The sequence below is a fragment of the Cyprinus carpio genome, chromosome B23 (assembly GCF_018340385.1).
Source record: "Cyprinus carpio isolate SPL01 chromosome B23, ASM1834038v1, whole genome shotgun sequence".
Lineage (NCBI taxonomy): Eukaryota > Metazoa > Chordata > Actinopteri > Cypriniformes > Cyprinidae > Cyprinus > Cyprinus carpio.
The window spans coordinates 20,108,119-20,128,199 of record NC_056619.1 but is presented as its reverse complement, the minus strand read 5'-3'; the positions used below and the strand labels follow the sequence as shown (position 1 = coordinate 20,128,199).

The window sequence follows — 20,081 nt, the reverse complement described above, 5'->3', positions numbered from 1 at the left end:
TTTTAGTAAAGGTTTGAATTTTGCTGCTTTTTGTCAATATCAACTAGTCTAATGTGAATTTTTCCTTTGGCTGTTTAAGTATGCGCATTGTTCTGAAATTACTTGAGACTGCATATACGCAAAGAATTCAGACTTTATTGGAAAAGGGTCATTAAATACAAATATATAGTTACAGAGGCTCAAGGACGTTCATTTCAGACTTCATGCTGCCTGTAACATTGTCATGGCTCTGGCAGGAAGGATTTTCTTAGACCTACAGCACAACAGGACATTCTGGGATATGTAACTTGCTTAGTTGCATCACAATGTCAACACACAGAACTTACAAGGTTTCTACATACACATTTCAGCAATACATGAAGGTCACAAAAAATAAATAACCATTTGGTTAGTGAATGGGAAAGCAGGTGGGACGGCTGATATCTTGTGTTCTATGATTAGAAACTTTAAACTAACCTACTTTAATTTTGTCCAATTTGTTTTCTCATAAGCTTTATGATGTTTAAAATATGTCACTATGTCATGAGCTGGTGAACTTTTGATAAAACCTGCATATATTGAGGTACACTACTGTTCAAAATCGTGGGGACGGTAAGAATTTTATGCTCACCAAGGCTGTATTTACTTAGTCAAATATGCAGTAAACACAGTAATATTGTAATTTTTTTCTATTTTAAATTATTTTCAAATATAATTTATTCCTGTGTTGGCAAAGTTAATTTTCAACTGCTTAAGTGTCACATGATGCTTCGGAAGACATTCTAGTATCAATAAATAATATTTCTTTTTATTATCAATGTTGTTCTGCTTAATATTTTTATGGAATTACTTTTTTTTATTCTTTGATTAACAGAAAGTTAATAAAAACAGCATTTATTTTAAAATATGATTTTTATTTTTTGTAAGAAAGCCTTTACTGTAACTTTTGATCACTTTAATACTTTTATTTTTATTTTATTTCTTTTAAAAATATCTTACCGACCCCAAGTTTTTGAACGACAGTTTATCTATAAAAGCATATATGCAAATACATGCTTTTTTGGACATTGTCTATAAAAGTACTCTGATTTTACCAACTGATTAACCAAAATTTACCATGGTTACAGACTTTTTTGTTAAAATATAAATGAACAAAACCTTGCATAAAGAATCTTACAGATAAACATAAAAAATGTACTAAGTGCACAAACTGCCACATTCAAAATTGTAACATAAGTCGGTACTGAAAAGTTTGGTCACAGAGTATTTGGCACATTTGATCTGTAAACATGAAATTTGCATATGCATGACAATGGCATCAGAAAAAAATTATGTTTGCCTGTCAGTTAAAATAGTTACTCTCTGTGTGAAACTGCGTACAGTAGGGCTCAACATTTATAAAGAGATATGACGTATGCTGGAGACCTTATGAGGCTTCTGTAAACAGCAGCATGCAGTGTGAGTCATTGATTTTGTACTCTTACAGCAAGGACAGCCCGTGTACTTACACTGCAATACTTTGGAGATGTTCAAAACTTGCTGTATGTGCACACTGTGTGCTTTGGGTTAACACACTGTATGCAATTCTACTTTTTTTCCCCCACAAATTACTATTATGTTTGGCACAGAGATTATGAAAGAATCAGAATATACAGTACCATGCATCCGGTTTGTCATGCATATAAAGAACCAGGTTCAAATTACACTTTGCAGTTTACATTCAATCAAATCTTCCACAGTATAGGCTAGTGATAGATCAGGTCTCTGGTCTTGTTGAGATTATCAGCCAGTAACAGTGTCCATAAGGCTGATTAACAGATGTGCTAGTTCGGTTTGATGTCAATGAATAAGAAACCGTCTCTATTTCCATTTTTTTTTTTTTGTGAATTTTAAATAAATATTGTGTAAAATAGGCATTCATTTCATGTCAGCAATCTCATTTGTGTTCCATATCTCTGCAGCATCATATTATCCACCCTTCTTTACAAATATCAGGTACACATCAGGTACAGTGTTATTCAGCATTATTTCTATAATATTATGGCATTTATTAATATTTTACATGAGCTTTTAATTTTTATATGTTGTATATGTATGTTTTCATTTTAGTTTAGTAGTTTTAGTAATTTTATGTGCTTTTGATGTTTTTAAATATTTCTATTTAGCTTTAATTTATTTTTTAGGTTTTTTTTTTTAATTTTGACTTTTATTATTATTTCCGTTAGTAGCCAAGGCAACATTTCTAATTTTCATTCAAGTTTTTAAGTTTTTTTCTATGCAGCCTTATATTTATATTTTATTTTAATTTCAATTAATTTTTTTATATATAGTTTTAGTAAACAATAACAACACTGAATCTGTAAAACCACTGGTATTTTTTCTATCTTTGAACACAGGGTGGCGCTGCAATATCAAGGCTGAGCAACATGCATCTTTTACCCATTTTACACATAAACTGACTTAAGATATTGATTGCATGGGGTCCTTTAGACATTACACTGTGCGTAATTTCCTTGAAAACTGTATGACCCAGAGCAGTTGTGTTTCATCTTCCTGAACGCTCAGGAAACATTGACGGTTGCAGTCTGAACAAAAACAAACAAACAAAAAAAGAAATCCCAAAATTGAGTTTGTGGTAAATACAGTAGCTGGTGAATTTGGTCCTCTTGATCTCCATTCTGCTCATTTTTTCCTTTGGTGAAATAACGCATCCTGAAGTTAGACACCAGTATTGGGCACCTCTGAGGACCGAGAGCGGACACGGTGGAAGAGATCACTCTTCCTCTTCGTCGTCCTCCTCTTCCTCCTCTATGATGAGGAAGGGGTCATATTTGAGGCAGTTTTGGAGGTACTGAAGGAGTGTACGGTGCAGGTGTTGGTTGCTCCGCTCTTCTCTTAGGGAATGGCCTTCGTCTGGGTACAGCTGAAGGGTGTAGTTGGCCTCTACCTTCACCAGACGACTCAACAACTCAGCGCTGTGTTGGAAATGTACTCGTGCTAAACAAACAAAAGTAAAACATGACTGGAAATCCACAAATGATGTATGTGAAGGATTTATAATAATGAAACTAACCATCTGCAGTCCCGTGTATGAGGAGGAAGTTTTCATCTTTTAGCTTGTGAATGTCATCCAACAAAGACGCAGCCTGCAAAGAAACAACATATTGGCATCTCAGTCACATAATACAGAAGATTGTTTCAGAATGTAAAACACAAAGGTAGTTGCAAACTTGTTTCTTATAAATGCTATTTCATTTCTCCAAAATGTGACCTTTTATACGATAATGGCTTTGTTTCTCATAACTGTAACTTTAAATGTCAAAATATGACTTAAAATCTCATAATTGTGTCTGTTTCTCGTAAGTGTAACTTTGTCACAATGTAACTTTAAATTTCACAACTGTGACTGTTTCTTATAACTGTGACAATATGACTTTCTCACAACTATAAATTTAAATATCACAATGTGGCTTTATATCTCACAACTGTGATTTTGTCTCTTTAGTGTAACTTTGTCACAATGTAACTTCATGTTACAATGTAACTTTCCATCTCACAATTGTGACTTTATCTCTTGTTACTAATTTTGTCACAATGTGACTTTAAATCTCAGTTGTGACTGTTTTTAATAACTGTAACTTATACATCCCAATGTAACTTTATATCTGTTTCTTGTAACTAACCTTATTACAATATGACTTTAAATCTCAGAGTTGTAACTTTATATTTAATATTGTAACTGTGACACAAATGTGACTTTGTGTCTTGTACCTGTAACTGTCACAATGTGATTTATAGCTATTTTCTACCCTTAGGAGTAAAAAAAAAATAATAATAATAAAATAAAATTCTGTAACTTAATGCTTGTTAATAAATGAAAATGTTGATGCAGAAGGTCTACCATGTATGAATGCTCCTCCTTAGCTGGAAGGCCTAGATATCTCTCTGAGAAAGCAGCACCTGAAAACAAAGTCGAATCCATATTTTACACATAAATGTGAAAAGAAGCTGTGGTGCACTGAAGATTACACCATTTATCACATCACTTTGATATATACCATGGGACTGAATGATTACCATATCACATACCATGGTATTCTGAAGCACTCAAAAGCACTTCAAAAAATGTACTTCAAAGAATATTCAAAAATATTGTTCTGCCATAGTGTATGGAGCTGGAACTCACTATAGAGCTTGAAGTCTGTGATGGGAGCCATGACAGCGGCACATTTGAACATCTGATCGGTTGCCGTCAACATCTTCAAACCTAAATAGCCACCGAATCCCTGTGAGGACAAAAGAAGGCTGATGTCAGAGCTCTGCAACTGAAGACTAAATTCAAAGTACATATCCTAACTGAGAATATGATGCAAGTCTTCAAAGGGATTAATTTGCTAAAAAGATGTTTATAAAAGTGATAGGCCACAAGAGGCAGAGCATTAAATCCATTTGACCACTTTTAAGATGTTATTTGAAATGATGCAATGCATAAACCCTCCTCACCCACTGTAAAAATCTATGTAATGCAAAACTTTAGATGGTTTTTAGATGCGATTGTTCAATAAACAAAGTTCTGAGGTTGTTATTTAATGGTATATGATTTTGTTACATCATTCAGTTCACATTATTTCAATTTAATTTTGAAGAATTGTGTTTAACAGTGGAATTATTGATGAAAAACTACATTACTTTTGTTGCTGTCAACAAAGTTCCACCAATCAGAGTTGCAGCAACAAACTGTATTGTAGTTCTCTCCCTCATTAAAGCCATTAAATGCACAGTTTTGTACCTTTGTCTCTTTGTCCAATTTTAAATATTCTTCTGCTTCAAATAAAAGTTTTTAATGTTGTGATCCAACTCAGTTGCTGGTTGGTTTGGTTCATGGCTCATATTGCTTTAATGAAGACTTAAAAAAAAACAAACCATGGATAAAAGTGAAGGTGAAAAAAGATACTTCCACAACCAACACCATGGAAAAAGTGGGTGGATACAGCTGCACTTATTAGCCTAATTGTATGTGACTCATCCAATCAGACGTTAGAGCTTGAACGCTCCATTTTCAGAATATATATTTTACCTTTCCATAAACAGCAATTCTTCTCCCATCAATGTACGGCAACTGCATTAACCATCTGAAACGAAACATGCGAATTTCAGGGGGCATTTAGGAGTTATGATAAATGACTGGTTTTTATAAGCAGCCAACGTATCAACTCCACAGAGACATAAACATCACTTTTTTGCCTTGAGCAAGAAGTAGGTTCAATTAAATTAGCCAAGCAAGTGTTCAACAAAATATGAACGAAATCCCAGCGTCTGCTTCAGAGCATAAAGCATTTCCTTATCAGATATTTAGCGTGGAAAATGACTTTTCTATTATAGGTATTATTCTTAATAACTGGAATAAGAGAATGACTCACTCCACTACTCCAAGCTTGTCTTTAATGCGTAGGGAACCCAGCTTGCGAGGGTCCAGGGTGCTGCTTTTCTGTGTCTGTGAGACTTGGCTTCTGCTGTCGATCCAGGCCAGTGCCACTCCATGCAGGCTGGATAAAACCTCCGGCCAGCCCAGGGCAAACTCCTCCGTTACCGACTGCCTCCCGGGAATACTGTCACTACAGGTGCAGAGAATGGATAGATGGAGGTGTTGACACAGAATGTCACATTGTAGATTAAAAAGACATCAGCACACTGATCTTCATTCTGTAAATGTGTTGGCACTTGCTGAATACTTCTTGCATCTCAATCGAGCTTGTGCATATTGCTTATTAATAACACAGCATTCATAAATCATATAGCCTAACCAGCTACGGCCAGGGAGAGGAGAGTCTTAACTTGATTTGCATTTCCACAAGGAGATACTGCTGCTTGCAAGGCAGGGAAATATGTTTTAGTCTAGCGTAAGTTTTAGGCTTTGGTTTGGTGTACATGTGAAATGCAGAGCTGATCTATCACCGTCAGGACACTCAGCACGCATCTTAATCCAACACTGGCTTATTAGCCTACTATAGTATATACGGCCTACTATTTAAAAAATGAGTAAGTTAAGCAATAGACATCAGTTCGCCATGCTATATCCTTGTCACATGCTGCACTGATTCAGCAAGTGTTGTTTTTTAAATTTTTTCCAATCACAATTCAGTATGCAAATATGTGTCATTAAGAGGAGCTGAGTTATGGTTATTATGGTTTAGAAAAACCATAATAATGTTTAGGAAATGTCGTTACTATGGAAGCTCCATTCTTCCTCAGAATAAACAAAAAGGTTTCTGCAACTTCTCATAATTGTGACTTTACAAATCTCTAAATTTGAAATAGTCGCTAACTTATTTCTCACATTTGTCACTTTATAGCTCACAAATTGCAACAAACTGCAACTTTTATATCTCAGTGTGACTTTATACACTACCATTCAAAAGTTGGGGTCAGTGAGATTTTTTATTTATTTATTTATCTTTTTTTAGATTTATGTTTTGGCATTTTTTGCTTTTTATTATGATTTATTAAGATTATTAATAAATATCACCCTGTGGTCTGTGTGGGTCCTTATGCCCCAGTATAATGATGGGGACACTATACTGTCAAATTTTCGGATGAGACGTTAAACTGAGGTCCTGACTCTCTGTGGTCATTAAAAATCCCAGGATGTCCTTCCAAAAATAGTAGGGGTATAACCCTGGCATCCTGGCCAGATTTGCACATTGACCTCTGACCTTCATGACCTCTTAATCATCCCCATATTCTAATTGGCTGATATTCTGATTTCAAATAAATGCTGTTCCATTAAACTTTCTAGTCATCAAAGAATCTTGAAAAAATGTCCAATGTTCCCACAAAAATATCAAGCAGCACAACTGTTTTTGAGTTGATCAAATAAAAGCAGCCTTGATAAGCTTAAGAGTTACAAAACTCAAACTTATGAATAGTAGTGTCTCACACGATGTGGCCTTTTATATACATTTCTCATAATTACCTGTCTCATTTTTACTCTAATGCAGAAATGGGCAATACAATAATAATACAATGTTGCCTTACTAACAGTATCATACTGTGAGGGGAGACACTTACATGATAATAAGGAGAGAGTGCAGGTTTCCCTCATACCCAGGAGGCAGGGACATCTTCAGATCTAGGTCTATAATTGTTTGCAAAGGCAGTTAAAACAGAACAAACGGACGTTTCTACTGTATCATGCTGCAAGGAAGTCTGGGTACCATCTCATCAATATTCTAACCACTGGCAAATGAGCTCCCATGAGCCCGCTGATTTTTAACAAACTCTCAGTAATACACACACACACATACACACACACACACAGTCAGGGGACCTGATACAATACATGTGCAATTTATATACACGGATGTCCACACATTCAAACCTTCCCTTACACGTCACACAAGCAAAAATACACACGCTGCAATAGACTTCCCCCAAAGGCACCACCAACGGTACAGCTGTGAGGATCCAATTAGTAAAAGCGAAAGGAGGAATGTAATCAGTTACTTAAGAAATCTTTTTACCGCTGTTGTCAAAGGAAAGCGTCTGGAAAACTGTCTCAGAGAGCCGCTTGGTTTCAAGAGACATAGCGAGGAGGCTGTTGTCTTCCACCACTGTGTATCCTGCAAGAGCAGAAAGCAGACTTAATAAATTTTTGGCATTAAACCAGAACAGTTCACCACCTTGGAGTATTTAAATATTAACACTGTGAAATAATGAATCTAGCAAGATAATAAAATTCAAGAGGATACCTTGAAGCACTTTTTGATGTCTTAGAGAACACTCTCAATACAACAAACTCTGAAAATACTCACTGGGGTGCTTTCATTCTAAAATATATTCTATTTTTTCTCAGTATCATGTTGGCAGTTAAAGGTAAGTGAATAAAGTAGTGCTTGGGTGTTGCTTTGTGATCATTAAGGAGTTCTAGGTAGTTTATAGATGATATTCTAGTCTTTAGATTACATTTATTTTATAGATTATTTATATTATTACAATTTAAAAGAACTATTTTAGTATATTTTGAAATGTAATTTGTTCCTGTTATGCAAATTTGAATTTTCAGCATCTTTACTCCAGTCTTCAGTGTCACATATGACCCTTCAGAAATCATTCTAAAATGCTGATTTGGTGCTCAAGATACATTAATTAATATCACTGTTGAAAACAGTTATGCTAAATTTTTCTACTGTAACAAAAAGTTACAGTAGAAACATCTAGGATGAATTACACAGTTTTAGGAATTCAGTCAATCTCATAATCTTATGAAAGTATGAACAATAATAAAAGTCATATTTTATAAGTGCTTAATACAGCAAACTATAACTCTACTATGGTGCATTTAAATACCCAATTGTATTAGCAATTAAAATCTTTTTCTTTTTTTTCTGTTATACAGCCACAAACGGCTGACTACATAACAGCTTGAAATCAGAAACATTTTAATTCTACTTACTGGAAGGGTCACTTGTGCTGTGAATGGTTACCTTTGGGACACCTGGGCCTGCAAAAAGTATGACAGAGATGAGAAACATCTTTTTTGACAGAGATGAGAATGTCTAAGTGTGTCTGCATGAGATACAGTGTGATCTTACCCAAGCAATAGAGGGTAAAGTATGTCTGATTGGGACTGAAGTCTGCTTTAAAGAAGCTGCATCGCTCAAGCAGGTTGCATGTCAGACACTGGCGATGAAACACTCCTCCGAGCTCCACGCTATAGGCAACAAGCAAGCATTTCATAATTACACTATTCATCATCAATGCTGATGCAATCAAACTTTAAATCCACCCTTTTTCTTTTTATTTTTGACCACATATGGTGATCAGGATTGTCAAAATGAGATTGAACACCTTTTGACAGTCCACTGTCTAGCATGAACATTTTTGCATTTCACAGAAGAAAGTCAGAAAGGCATGAGAAAAGGTTATAGAAGAAATTCAGTCAAAAGTAACATTATAAATGCCTTTACTCAAGTGAATGCATCCTTGATGAATAAAAATGAACTTATTTAAATAAATAAACAATATTATACAATTTTGGCTGAACTGTCCCTATAAATTCCAGTGCATTAATACACACACACACACACACACACACACACACACACACACACACACACACACACACACACGTGCTGATCTTTCGTTAAGCCCAATGCTGGACCTTTGCACTTTCACCACATTGCTCAGATAGTCACAATAAAAAATCTACAAGAACTTGTGGCCCACAGAGAGCAAGTGAGAGGCTTAAAGCATTAATCAAAGGTTAGAGAACACCCTTTAAATCGTTGTGAGGTGCAGCACCTCCCCCTCTGCCCGTCTCCTTTTCAACCTTCTCTATCTCTCTCTGCCTCTGACTTTCTCTCTCTCTAAGCTGCTGTTCCTGTTAAATGAATTAGCTGGGCTTCTTGCCTGGAGCTCACTAGAAGGGGAAAAAAGTCTATTGGCTTTTCACAAATGCCCCCAAAACAAATCTCAGACGTAGACAGAAAAAGATTTAATTGATTACAACACAAGTCGTCGATGAAAACACGTACTCACAAACTGGAACGTCAATGCGGATGCAGAATATCAACATGTAATAATCAACATATGGAGAAAATGAAATACAACACAACAGGGTGTGCAAATGCTGTCAGACTGATTTAGATGCAAATGCACAGCACGGCATGAGAGGCGCAGAATTCCTAGACAGTGATGATAAAATACTCAATTATAGCTTAAAAGGCGTATCGGTTTGGGACAGAACCCACCTGTATAAGTGTCTGCTCTGCCGCGACTCCTCCGTACTCAGAAAATAGCTACAGGGGAAAGACACATTAAGAAAATCTGAAAAGGTTTTTGAGTTACTATTTGTAGACAGTCATTTATCCTCTTATAATAGAGTCTACTTCCACATACGACCTGCATACTAAGTAGGTTTGTAGCGGTTACACATGAAAAGTAGGGAAGTCAGTGATGTGCATTCATTTCTGTCAGTACCAGATTAATTGTAAGTCATTGATTTGTGGGCCTAAACTTTGATTTGAGCTATAGATCTGACAACTTATAAATATTCATGCTTTGGAAAGATGAGAAATAATTTTTTTCTGTAAAGCTATGACTTCTGAGATGGTTATTCAAGAGGGTTTGTTTAATGCGGTTGCAATTAGAGAACAAAGCCGGAGAGAAAATTTCAACATTAAATTACTGTATTCATTTTAATTAAGTGCCATCTTTGTGGATTCAGTGGGTTAAATAGGATCGCTAGGTGTAAATTATTCAATAATTACTCATATTAGGTAGTGCGGTTGACTATGAGATGCTTTATGACACAGTCTTGAGGCTTTCGAGGTGAAACGGTTTGCTCATAAAATTGGTTCTGTCATACATTTTATCGTTCTCCTCGTCAAGGGCACACAGTGAGGTTACATCCCAGTTCCCTGATGTTAGAAAGCGAGGAGAAACCGAAGGAGTGGAAGTCTGAAGAAAAAGAAATAGACAGATAAAAAGCTTATTAGAGGAGGCAAGTTATAATGGAAAGCAGTGGACAGGAAGATAAGAAAACAATACATTTAAGCATCAGATTGCAAAGGATTTAAAGAAAGAAAGACACTGCAAATAAAGATAAAAATAATTAATAAAAATAAAAATAATTAAAACATTTATATCAAATATAATATTCATATAAAATAGTAATATATATATATATATATATGTATTAGTAGCATTTTATAATTAGAGATTTCTTTAACTCTTATTTAGGAATATAAAAACACATTATGACATGTGTTACTTCAAGCTCATGATATAAATGTGTAAATGACTTTGAACAAAGCAAACAAAAAAATCTAAATTAAGCTAGTGCACCTGAAAACCTAACTATTTATTCAAATCGAAAGTCTTACATTTCAATAAAGAGAAAGACTTTACAATGCAGAGGAGTTCAACATCACCCCCACACATCCATAAAAAGTCACACATACGCTGGGTACTTCAGGTTTCTTATCACGAAGTTTATGAGGGCATCTAATTTCATTGTGCATAACGTGAGTATGAAATTATTCCACCCACAGACCTGAGCGGGGAGGCTGGCGATGTGGAGAAACTCCCCACGGGCCCCTTGCTTGGCAGGCAGGATGAGGTAAAACAGAGAACCATCTGCCGTGAACAACGGCTCCTCCTGTAGGACAAGCCACCATCAATATACTTTCCTCCAACAGATCAACGAGAGACAACACCATTTTGATGCAATTCATTTCTGTCCAAGGTGGATGCAGCTTTTAGGAACCGAGGAACGCAGCCTGAGAATTGATTTCATGCCTCCCTGGAGAGAGTGAAACAGAGAGAGAGAGAGAGAGAGGCTGAACTTACCTGGCGCTGGTTGCTGTGCCAGAAGTCCATCGCCATTTGGTGCCTCTGAAGATTAAAGATGTTTTAAAAGGATTAGACATGTCATATATCATAAGTAAAATATGTGCTTAAATCATTTGTTCTCTTCTGCCTGCCAGGGAGAGTTGTACATCATAACAAACTCCACGGCTAATGCAGAGTTTCAGTCAATCCATCATTCTCATTGGCATCGCATTTTATCTGCAGTTTAGATGTGCTGTCAGGAACATCTAGAGTTCTGCATCTATGCCATTAGGCTGTTCTAAGTTAACCTTATTTAAGATATAAGCTACATATTTCCTCTTTTTTTACATTTAGATTACATTTGCCTTCAAATATCAATTATTCATATTGTGCATTATAATTTTGTTATGCCGAAATTACCTTGTAGCAGTTAAAATGGCTGATATTCAGTTTTTATTTTGTTTAATTTTAGAATTTTAACATCAACCATTTATCAGCCCATTTTCAACAGCTAAAGTTCCTGAACTATTTTCACAATCATTTTATCCATAAATATGTCAAAAATTCATAAAAACAAGACAAATCAACCATTCAAAAGTTTGGGGGTCAAAGGAAGAAATCACTTCACTGTCATCAAAAGTGACAGTAATGGCATTTATGCTTTTTAACTTTCTATTCATAAATGAATCCTAAAAATTATACAGAAAAACTGTTTCAGTTAATCAATATAAATTATAAGTAATTGTTTCTTGAGCACCAAATCAGCATATTAAAATGATTTCTGAAGGATCATGTGACATTTAAGACTGGAGTTATAATGCTGAAAATTCAGCTGGAATAAATTACATTTTAAAATATATTAAAACTTCATTTTAAACTGTAATAATATTTTACAATATTACTGCTTACTGTACTTTTGATGAAATAAATGCAACCTACCTTTTCAACATTAGAGTATAATATTTTGTATATAATATTACACATTAAAATGTTATTGATTAAAATTTGTATACATTTCAATATTAAATTGAATGATTTTTTTTAGATTAAGCTAAAATCACTTAATAAATGACTTGTGGCATTGACAGAATCATCTATCATCCCTTAACAAACAAAAAGCGCATAGTCTTGAGAGGTTTATACATTATTGTTAAAAATCAATTTCTCTATGGAGAAAATGAATGGGATTTTTACTTTCAGAACCTGACTGTTGCACCCTGTTGTGTATTTCAGCACAGCTCCCAATGCCTCCAATTATAAAGCACTGTTGACATTTGTCAAAACACAGAGTGTAGAAATCAAACAAGGACAGCAGACGCTCCTGTCATTCACAAGCACATACATACAAAGGGAGTGATCTTTAGGCATTAAAACAGGCTGCACATCAAAACTGAGGCTTAGAAGTAAAGCTGAGTTAGTCTTTCACGCCTCCAGAAGGAAATTAGGCTGAGCCGGCAGAAGACAAGAAAGAAATGAGAGCCCAATCGATGAACATTTTGCAAGTAAAGATACCGAGTGGGCTGCAGTGGATGAGCTGGTAACCCCTCACCTCTGAGCAGGCTCCTGTCGTAGCCTCACACACACACAGCACAGACTGGTTCTGGACCCGGTTCAACCAGCGCACAGCCAGACGCGTGCTGCTTATCCAGCTCACCATAGAGATGTAGCTATCTCTAGAGAAAGAGGAGTAAAAAAAGACAGACAGAAAGAGAATGAAAGAGTACTGTGCATTCAGAATCACAACTTTGATTTGCCTTCCACTGTATGTACCAAAATACTATGGAAGTCAGTGGGACCCAAAACTATTTGGTTACCAATGTTCTTTAAAATGAAGAGGACATAAGGTTGACTATAAATGACAGAATTTTTATGTTTGGATGGACTATGCCTTTAAGGTCACTAGAGCATTGTGTAGTTAGCTTAGAGACATGCAAAGTGAAGACATATTGATACATTATAAATAAGTTTAGAACACAATTATAAGACTTTCTGAACAGATATTTTGGCTCGTTTAAGCACTGTAATGTTTCCCATGTCAATGAGGAACATTACAACCAATATAACAGCCTTGCTTTATGTTTGTTAACACATTGTGATGTTTAATGCTGCTATTTTGGCCAGGTCTCTGTAGCAAAATGAGACTTTAAGCTCAAGGGACTAACACTGTAAAATAAAGTTTAATTAAATCACACTCTGGGGACAATTTTTCACCGGGAGGAACTGAAAAGCCGATTACAATCAAGGACAAAAATCAGCCTGAAAGCTATGCTTGGAGTGAAGATTCATTTTCCAGCAGGACAAAGACTCAAAGCACACAGCAAAAACAATGAAGAATGGCTTAAATAGAGAAGGTTGGTATTCTGGAGCCGCACAGCCTGAGCTCAGACTTGGATCCAATTGAAAATCAGCAGTAAGACCTGAAATTGCTGTCCACCGGCATTCTCCATCTAATCTGGCAGAGCAGAAGCATATTTGTGCTGAAGAATGGCCAATAATTCTACAATCTAAATGCGGAAAGCTCATGCCGACAAACCCAGGATGATGAAGGCTGTGCTCTTTGCTATGGGACTATGTGCAAAGTATTAAAGGGGGTTGGGGAAAACATAAAAAAAATAATTATGAAAAATTAACTATTAACTGCAGCACTTTATCATTGCAAATGTAATAAAATCTTCAGTGAGTAACACCAAACCCCTCTCAATAATCCATTGCACAATGTTGCCTCAGAGCAGCAAGCCCATTTTCTTCAGTTTGCAAATGCATGATGCATTTCAAATGCCAATAAAAGGTTTAATAATGAAGGAATTACTTTGAATAAACTACTTAAATCTTTATTTTTGTCGCACTACATCCATTTTGAAGACTTATTCTGGCATTATGCACAATGTTGAGACAATTCTCTCTCATAAAAGCATCTGTTCATATTGTTCATCCATTAAAACCATAACTCACATTTGTTGGAGACTAAACTTAATTTTAAAGCATTTAGTCATAAATTATTTGCATATCATGAATTGCATAAATGTGTTTGTTGCCTACAACCAACACTGCGACAGTGAAATGAATACAAATCGTTTTTAACAATATAAAAAGTTTTTGTTTAATAATACATGCAATAGACAGTTAAGAGGCATTTCACCATGTTTTCAGAAGGATATTACAAATTAACCCCTCTATATCCATAGCCTGTGCACTGCATCTGCGCAATTGTGGACACAAAATGATTAAAGATAAACTTCACCTGCTGTTGTGGGAGTCTGGAGGAATCATCTCTAATGTGTGTGCTGGACCATATAAATTCACCACAAACAGACTGGCTGATGGGATTCTGGAACCTGCCTGTACAGAGCAAATTATTTAAACATCATCAAATCAAAGACTAAATGCTCTTGCAGTCTATAAATAGTGCATATATTTCATTTATGATTTATGATTTAATATAAACTTTTACTCTGATATTGGTTTCATTTTGAGGTTATTTCATCTTGTAAAACAAAATAGTTGGCTGCATGTCCACTGTTCTTACCTTCGGATATGGGTAGAGGACATTAGAAGGGTAGATCCCGCCCAGGAAGTGATGAATCTCCATAAAAGGAGTTGCTGAGTTGTTAATAGACAGATATGCCAGGCGCGCGCCATCTTTTGCCCACCAGAACGCAGGGTATTTCAGCAGTATCTCCTCTAAATTTTTATAAGGTAAGACAGAAATGAAATTTTGATGAGGCTAATTAACCCATACGTAGACCTATGCTGATTATCATAAATCTCATTTACCTAGCTCATTGTGTATTTATGAGACCAAGTGAGATAATAGTCTCTTCGTGAATACTGCAATGTATTCAAGGGGTTGTCAAAATTGTCTCAAAGAAACACATAAAATTAAGGCTACTCATTAAAGTGATGGACTGCAGTGAGAGTGGTTTGAAGGGGACAACACGTCCGAGATCACTGACCCTCATAGGTCCAATCAGACAGTCCATTAACCACCATCCCGTTTCTGCCCGTGGCTGTCAGACGTATGGATTTGCCAAAAACATCTGGCTTGTAGTAGATGTCATTTTCAAAGACATAGACCTGGAGTCAACAAAGAGACATTATACAGAGAGATGAAGCCCTAACTTAAAATCTTTATAAAGATATTCAGAAATTAAATGGGCTGAGTGCATATAAACAATTCAAATCACAGCTTGATAATTATTTTAATGCTATGGCCAATATTAAATTCTTATAATATAATGTCTGAAGAAATACAAAATCTGGAAAATCAAAACTTTCCAAAACAACAAATAAAATAAGCAAACAAAAAATCATATACAGAATTAAAATGCACAATCAAATTAATATTTAAAAAACAAAATATAATCATAATAAAAAAAAAAAAAAATAATAACAACTAAAATAAAACTAATAACGTCCAATGACCTATGACTGTGAAGTCTGATCAAGTCATTAAAAATGACAAAAAATCAAAATAAATGAATTTAAATAATAGAAAATATATTTTTATTTAACGTGATTTAACTTAATTAAAGAAACAAATGTTATGGTGTCATGTGACAAATTTAGTGAAGCAGTTGTCAACATTTACCATTTTTGTTAAGTTTAAGCCATACTACTAAAATACCTAAAACTAAATATACTAAAACTTAATATAAATATATATATATGCATTAAAAAAAAACATTAACAAAAATGACAAAAGGACAAAACAAGATTAATAAACTTTACCTAAAATTAAAATTAAAATTAAAAAGATATATATATATATATATATATATATACATATATATATATATATATAGATATATACAATATATATATATATATATATATATATATATATATATATTATATATACATACATATATATATATATATATATATATATATATATATATATATATATTATACATATATATATATATATATATATATATATATATATATATATATATATATATATATAAATCAAACTCAAAATATTGACAAAAATGACAATAGTATATCAATGATACTAAAATAAGCAGTATTCAGTAAGCTAGAATTACATTCCGAACACAACCTAAAAGTTGGACGATGGGTTTATCCTCACCAACTGGTTCCCTTGAGGTCCCCATGCTGCATACTGAAGTACAGATGTATCCTCCTCTGATGGGGTGAGGTCTGTAATCTCCCTAAGATAAGTACACATAAACACACGCACCAAGATTGGCCAAGATTGAACTATTACTTCACACGCATTTGAAGCACTACATGGTACAAATTTGTCAGGTTCTGGGTCATTTTTGAGTGCTTGAAAGGGCTCGTAAAAACAGCACGATGCAGATGCAGAGTTAATACAAAATGAAAGTGAAGTATACAGAGAGGCAGGGGTCTGGTCATGCAATGAAACCACAGTTAAGGCTAAATGATCTGAGAATTCTGCCAAAACAAGCAAATGGGCTTCAAGACATTTGTTTCACTGCTGTTTCACAACCACAAGCAAAAAATCTCAGGCTTTTATCAACAAACAGAACATAGCAAATCCCCGTCGGGGCATTCAATAAATTGCAGGTTAGTGTAAAAACATTTCATCCAGCAGAGACCTGTCAACTCCAGAACAAATAGTACCTTTCTATACTTTTAAATATTCAATGCCTGATGAATAACGTTGGATAAAAGCACAAACGCTGAAGGACCTCTGGACTGGTTTTTGGTTGTGCACATGCCCAGTGCAGGCCATGCAGAGAGGGACCTCCATCTCTACCTACCCGCTGGCCACTGTGAAGATTGCAAAGGATGCTGTGAAGGACTGTGAGAATACCTGGAAAGGGGCAGAGGACATGGTAGATCCCTAAATTGTACACATGTGTATGTACGGAATTGCATACTACCATAGTACGCTTTCTGTAGTACACCCTTAAAAATAAATGTTCCAAATGGGTGTTTTTGCAATGATGCCATAGAAGAACTATTTTTGGTTCCCAAAAGAACCTTTTAGTAAACAATTCCTAAAATAACCATTTTAAAGAACATTTTAAAAATCTAAAGAACCTTTTCTGCCTTTGAAAGGTTCCGTGGATGCTCGAGGTTCTTCATAGAACCACTGATGCCAATAAAGAAACTTTATTTTTAAGAGTGTTTGTCTATTGTGGCCGCATTCAAATTTACAGTATGCATTTGAAATTTCAGGATTTCTTACTTAACTTGCCGAATTGTGCAGTATAAGAATGCAATGCAATGCGCTTGAACTTGATCTTCTATTTCAAGTGTGAAGTTTGCTTGGGGTCGAAAAGATTTTGTTGTATATTTGAAAGAAGCATTTATTTGATCAAAACTACAGTAAATATTGTACAGTAATATTGTAAAATATTATTTAAATTAAAAATAACTGTTTTCTGTTTAAATATGTGACCCTGGACCACAAAACCAGTCATAAGGGTCGGTTTTGTATAAATGTATAAATTGAGTTTTATACATTTAAATAAGCTTTCCACTGATGTATGGTTTGTTAGGATAGGACAATATTTGGCCGAGATACAACTTTTTGAAAATGTGGAATCTGAGGGAGCAAAAAAATAAGTTCTTAGCAATCCATATTATTAATCAAAAATTAAGTTTTGATATATTTAAGGTAGGACATGTACAAAATATTTTCATGAAACATAGTCTTTACTTAATATTGTAATGATTTTTGGCATAAAAGAAAAATCGATAATTTTGACGCATACAATGTATTGTTGGCTATTGCCACAAATATACCCGTGCTACTTATGACTGGTTTTGTGCTCCAGGGTCACATATGTTTAAAATGTAATTTATTCCTGTGATGCAAAGCTGAATTTTCAGCAGCCCTTACTCCATTCTTCATTGTCATATGATCCTTCAGAAATAATTCTAATTTGCTGCTCAAGAAAAAATTCTTATTATCAATGTTAAAACAGCTGGGGTGCTTAATATTTTTGTCAAAACTGTAATGCATTTTTTTTTCAGGATTTTTTGATCAATAGAGTTGATAAATTTAAAAAGAACAACAACTTAATGCATCCTTGCCAAATTAAATTACTTTATTTTCTTCTTTAATTATTGAAAATAAATATTTAAGCATGTAATATAGTGAGACCATGTGAGAAAAATGTAGCCCAATGGTATTTTTTATTTTTTTATTTGTAAAAAAGGAGCCTGTATCATGCTATTATACCATTTTAAACAATAGTCTGTGTATACTGTGTAGTATGCAGTATGCTTGAATTCCATTCTGAACAAAGCCTGCATTCACATTCAGTTTGCACCACTCATAATCTCTTTCATTCTCTAACTGCATGACAACACAACTGTGGATTCTGGTTAATGGTTCATTTCAATTTCAATTTCAAGCTTCATTCAGCTGATTCGTCTGAGGAGCACCGTGAACAAAAGAAGCAATTCTTTAGAAAACATTTGAATTTATTTCACAATCAGTGAAACTGAGGGAGGTTTGACTCTTATTAGAACAGTACATCACATGTATGGGGTCATATGACAGAATGATAGCGGCATATGTCTCGATCAGCATGATCATTGGGGTCAATATCCTTCAAAAAAAAGACAAAAAAAAAAAAAAAAAACTGCTTGCGTAACATCAGCTTGAAACCCCCTCCACTGGATAAGCACATCAAAGATGACCTAAATCAATAGAAGTGTCCTTTGGGTCTCTGAGGACAATTGTGCATTTCGGCAATAAGGCAGGATAGTATATTACAACGCATTTGGCTATATGAAGATATATTGATCAGTTAGGTCTGTAATGATTCGGGTAAAATTAGATGTATTGATTGCTGCAGAATCAGAACAGAACGCAGTGTGACGACATCCTTCGAACTGCACTCACTTCCCAAAAGCCTAATAGGATTGAAAGTCATGCCCTGCACTGCATACTAAAAACAGAACAGCCGACTGTCGCACTGTTCAGAAGGGATGGTAAACAGTTATTTCATTAGGATGAATGTATGAGGTCAGTAAGATATTGTTTTTGGAAGAAATTAATACTTTTATTCAGCAAGGATGCATTAAACTGATCAAAAGGATGCATTAAATAGAGATCACAGTTAAAAAAAAAGGTTTCTGTTTCAAATATATACTGTTCATTAAACCTTCAAGAATCCTGGAAAAAAAGTTTTCAAAAATAAAAAGAAAAAAAAAGAAAAAAGCAAGCAGCACAACTGTTTTCAATACTGATAACAACAACAACAAAAGGTTATTGAGCACCAAATCTGCATATTAGAATGATTTATGAAGATTATGAGACACTGAAGACTGCTTAAAACATTTAGCTTTGTCATCACAGAAATAAATTATATTTTAACATATATTAAAATAGAAAACAGTTATTTTAAATTGTAATCATATATATTTATTAAATATTTATAATAAATATTATTTTTCTGTATTTTTAAGTTTTTTTTTTTTTTAAATCAGCCATGGTAAGCATAAGACTTCTTTCAAAAAAATATTTCAATTTTACCGACCCCAAGCTTTTGAACAGTATTGCATCTCAGTATTAAAAAGACAGACATAAGATTGTGTGGCAGGTGAAAGTTGCAATCTCAAAGTGTCTGGTTCTGAGTTTCAGCGCATTTTTCTCTGAGCATATAAGACTGTATATGTGTTGATTATAGGAAAAAAAGATTTCCTGGTTTCCTGCTGTGAGTCATAAATCCTGTTTTTGCAAGGATTCACAAAATTAATATCCATACGGTAAACAGTGGAAGAAATATTGCTAACGTTGGAATCTGCATCATTGTGACACTGGC

At 34.5% G+C, this 20,081-nt stretch overlaps 1 protein-coding gene across 3 annotated transcripts in view; it reads right to left on the bottom strand.

Moving 5' to 3' along the window:
• Positions 1–115: 115 nt before the first annotated feature.
• Positions 116–20,081, bottom strand: part of LOC109048134 (inactive dipeptidyl peptidase 10) — a 46,371-nt gene continuing 26,405 nt past the window's right edge. For 2 of the 3 annotated variants that reach the window (XM_042750189.1, XM_042750188.1), the window contains exons 6-25: positions 17,061–17,113; positions 16,403–16,484; positions 15,264–15,384; positions 14,837–14,991; positions 14,552–14,649; positions 12,860–12,983; positions 11,329–11,373; positions 11,033–11,137; positions 10,346–10,437; positions 9,729–9,776; positions 8,571–8,689; positions 8,432–8,479; positions 7,500–7,598; positions 7,048–7,114; positions 5,400–5,594; positions 5,057–5,111; positions 4,166–4,265; positions 3,881–3,939; positions 3,053–3,125; positions 116–2,976 (exon numbers count right to left, since the gene is read on the bottom strand). In XM_042750189.1, the coding sequence (XP_042606123.1) occupies positions 2,753–2,976; positions 3,053–3,125; positions 3,881–3,939; positions 4,166–4,265; positions 5,057–5,111; positions 5,400–5,594; positions 7,048–7,114; positions 7,500–7,598; positions 8,432–8,479; positions 8,571–8,689; positions 9,729–9,776; positions 10,346–10,437; positions 11,033–11,137; positions 11,329–11,373; positions 12,860–12,983; positions 14,552–14,649; positions 14,837–14,991; positions 15,264–15,384; positions 16,403–16,484; positions 17,061–17,113 (1,962 nt within the window). In that variant the 3' untranslated portion in view covers positions 116–2,752. The remainder of the gene's footprint in view (positions 2,977–3,052; positions 3,126–3,880; positions 3,940–4,165; positions 4,266–5,056; positions 5,112–5,399; positions 5,595–7,047; positions 7,115–7,499; positions 7,599–8,431; positions 8,480–8,570; positions 8,690–9,728; positions 9,777–10,345; positions 10,438–11,032; positions 11,138–11,328; positions 11,374–12,859; positions 12,984–14,551; positions 14,650–14,836; positions 14,992–15,263; positions 15,385–16,402; positions 16,485–17,060; positions 17,114–20,081) is intronic. The other variant, XM_042750190.1, reaches the window with a different exon arrangement.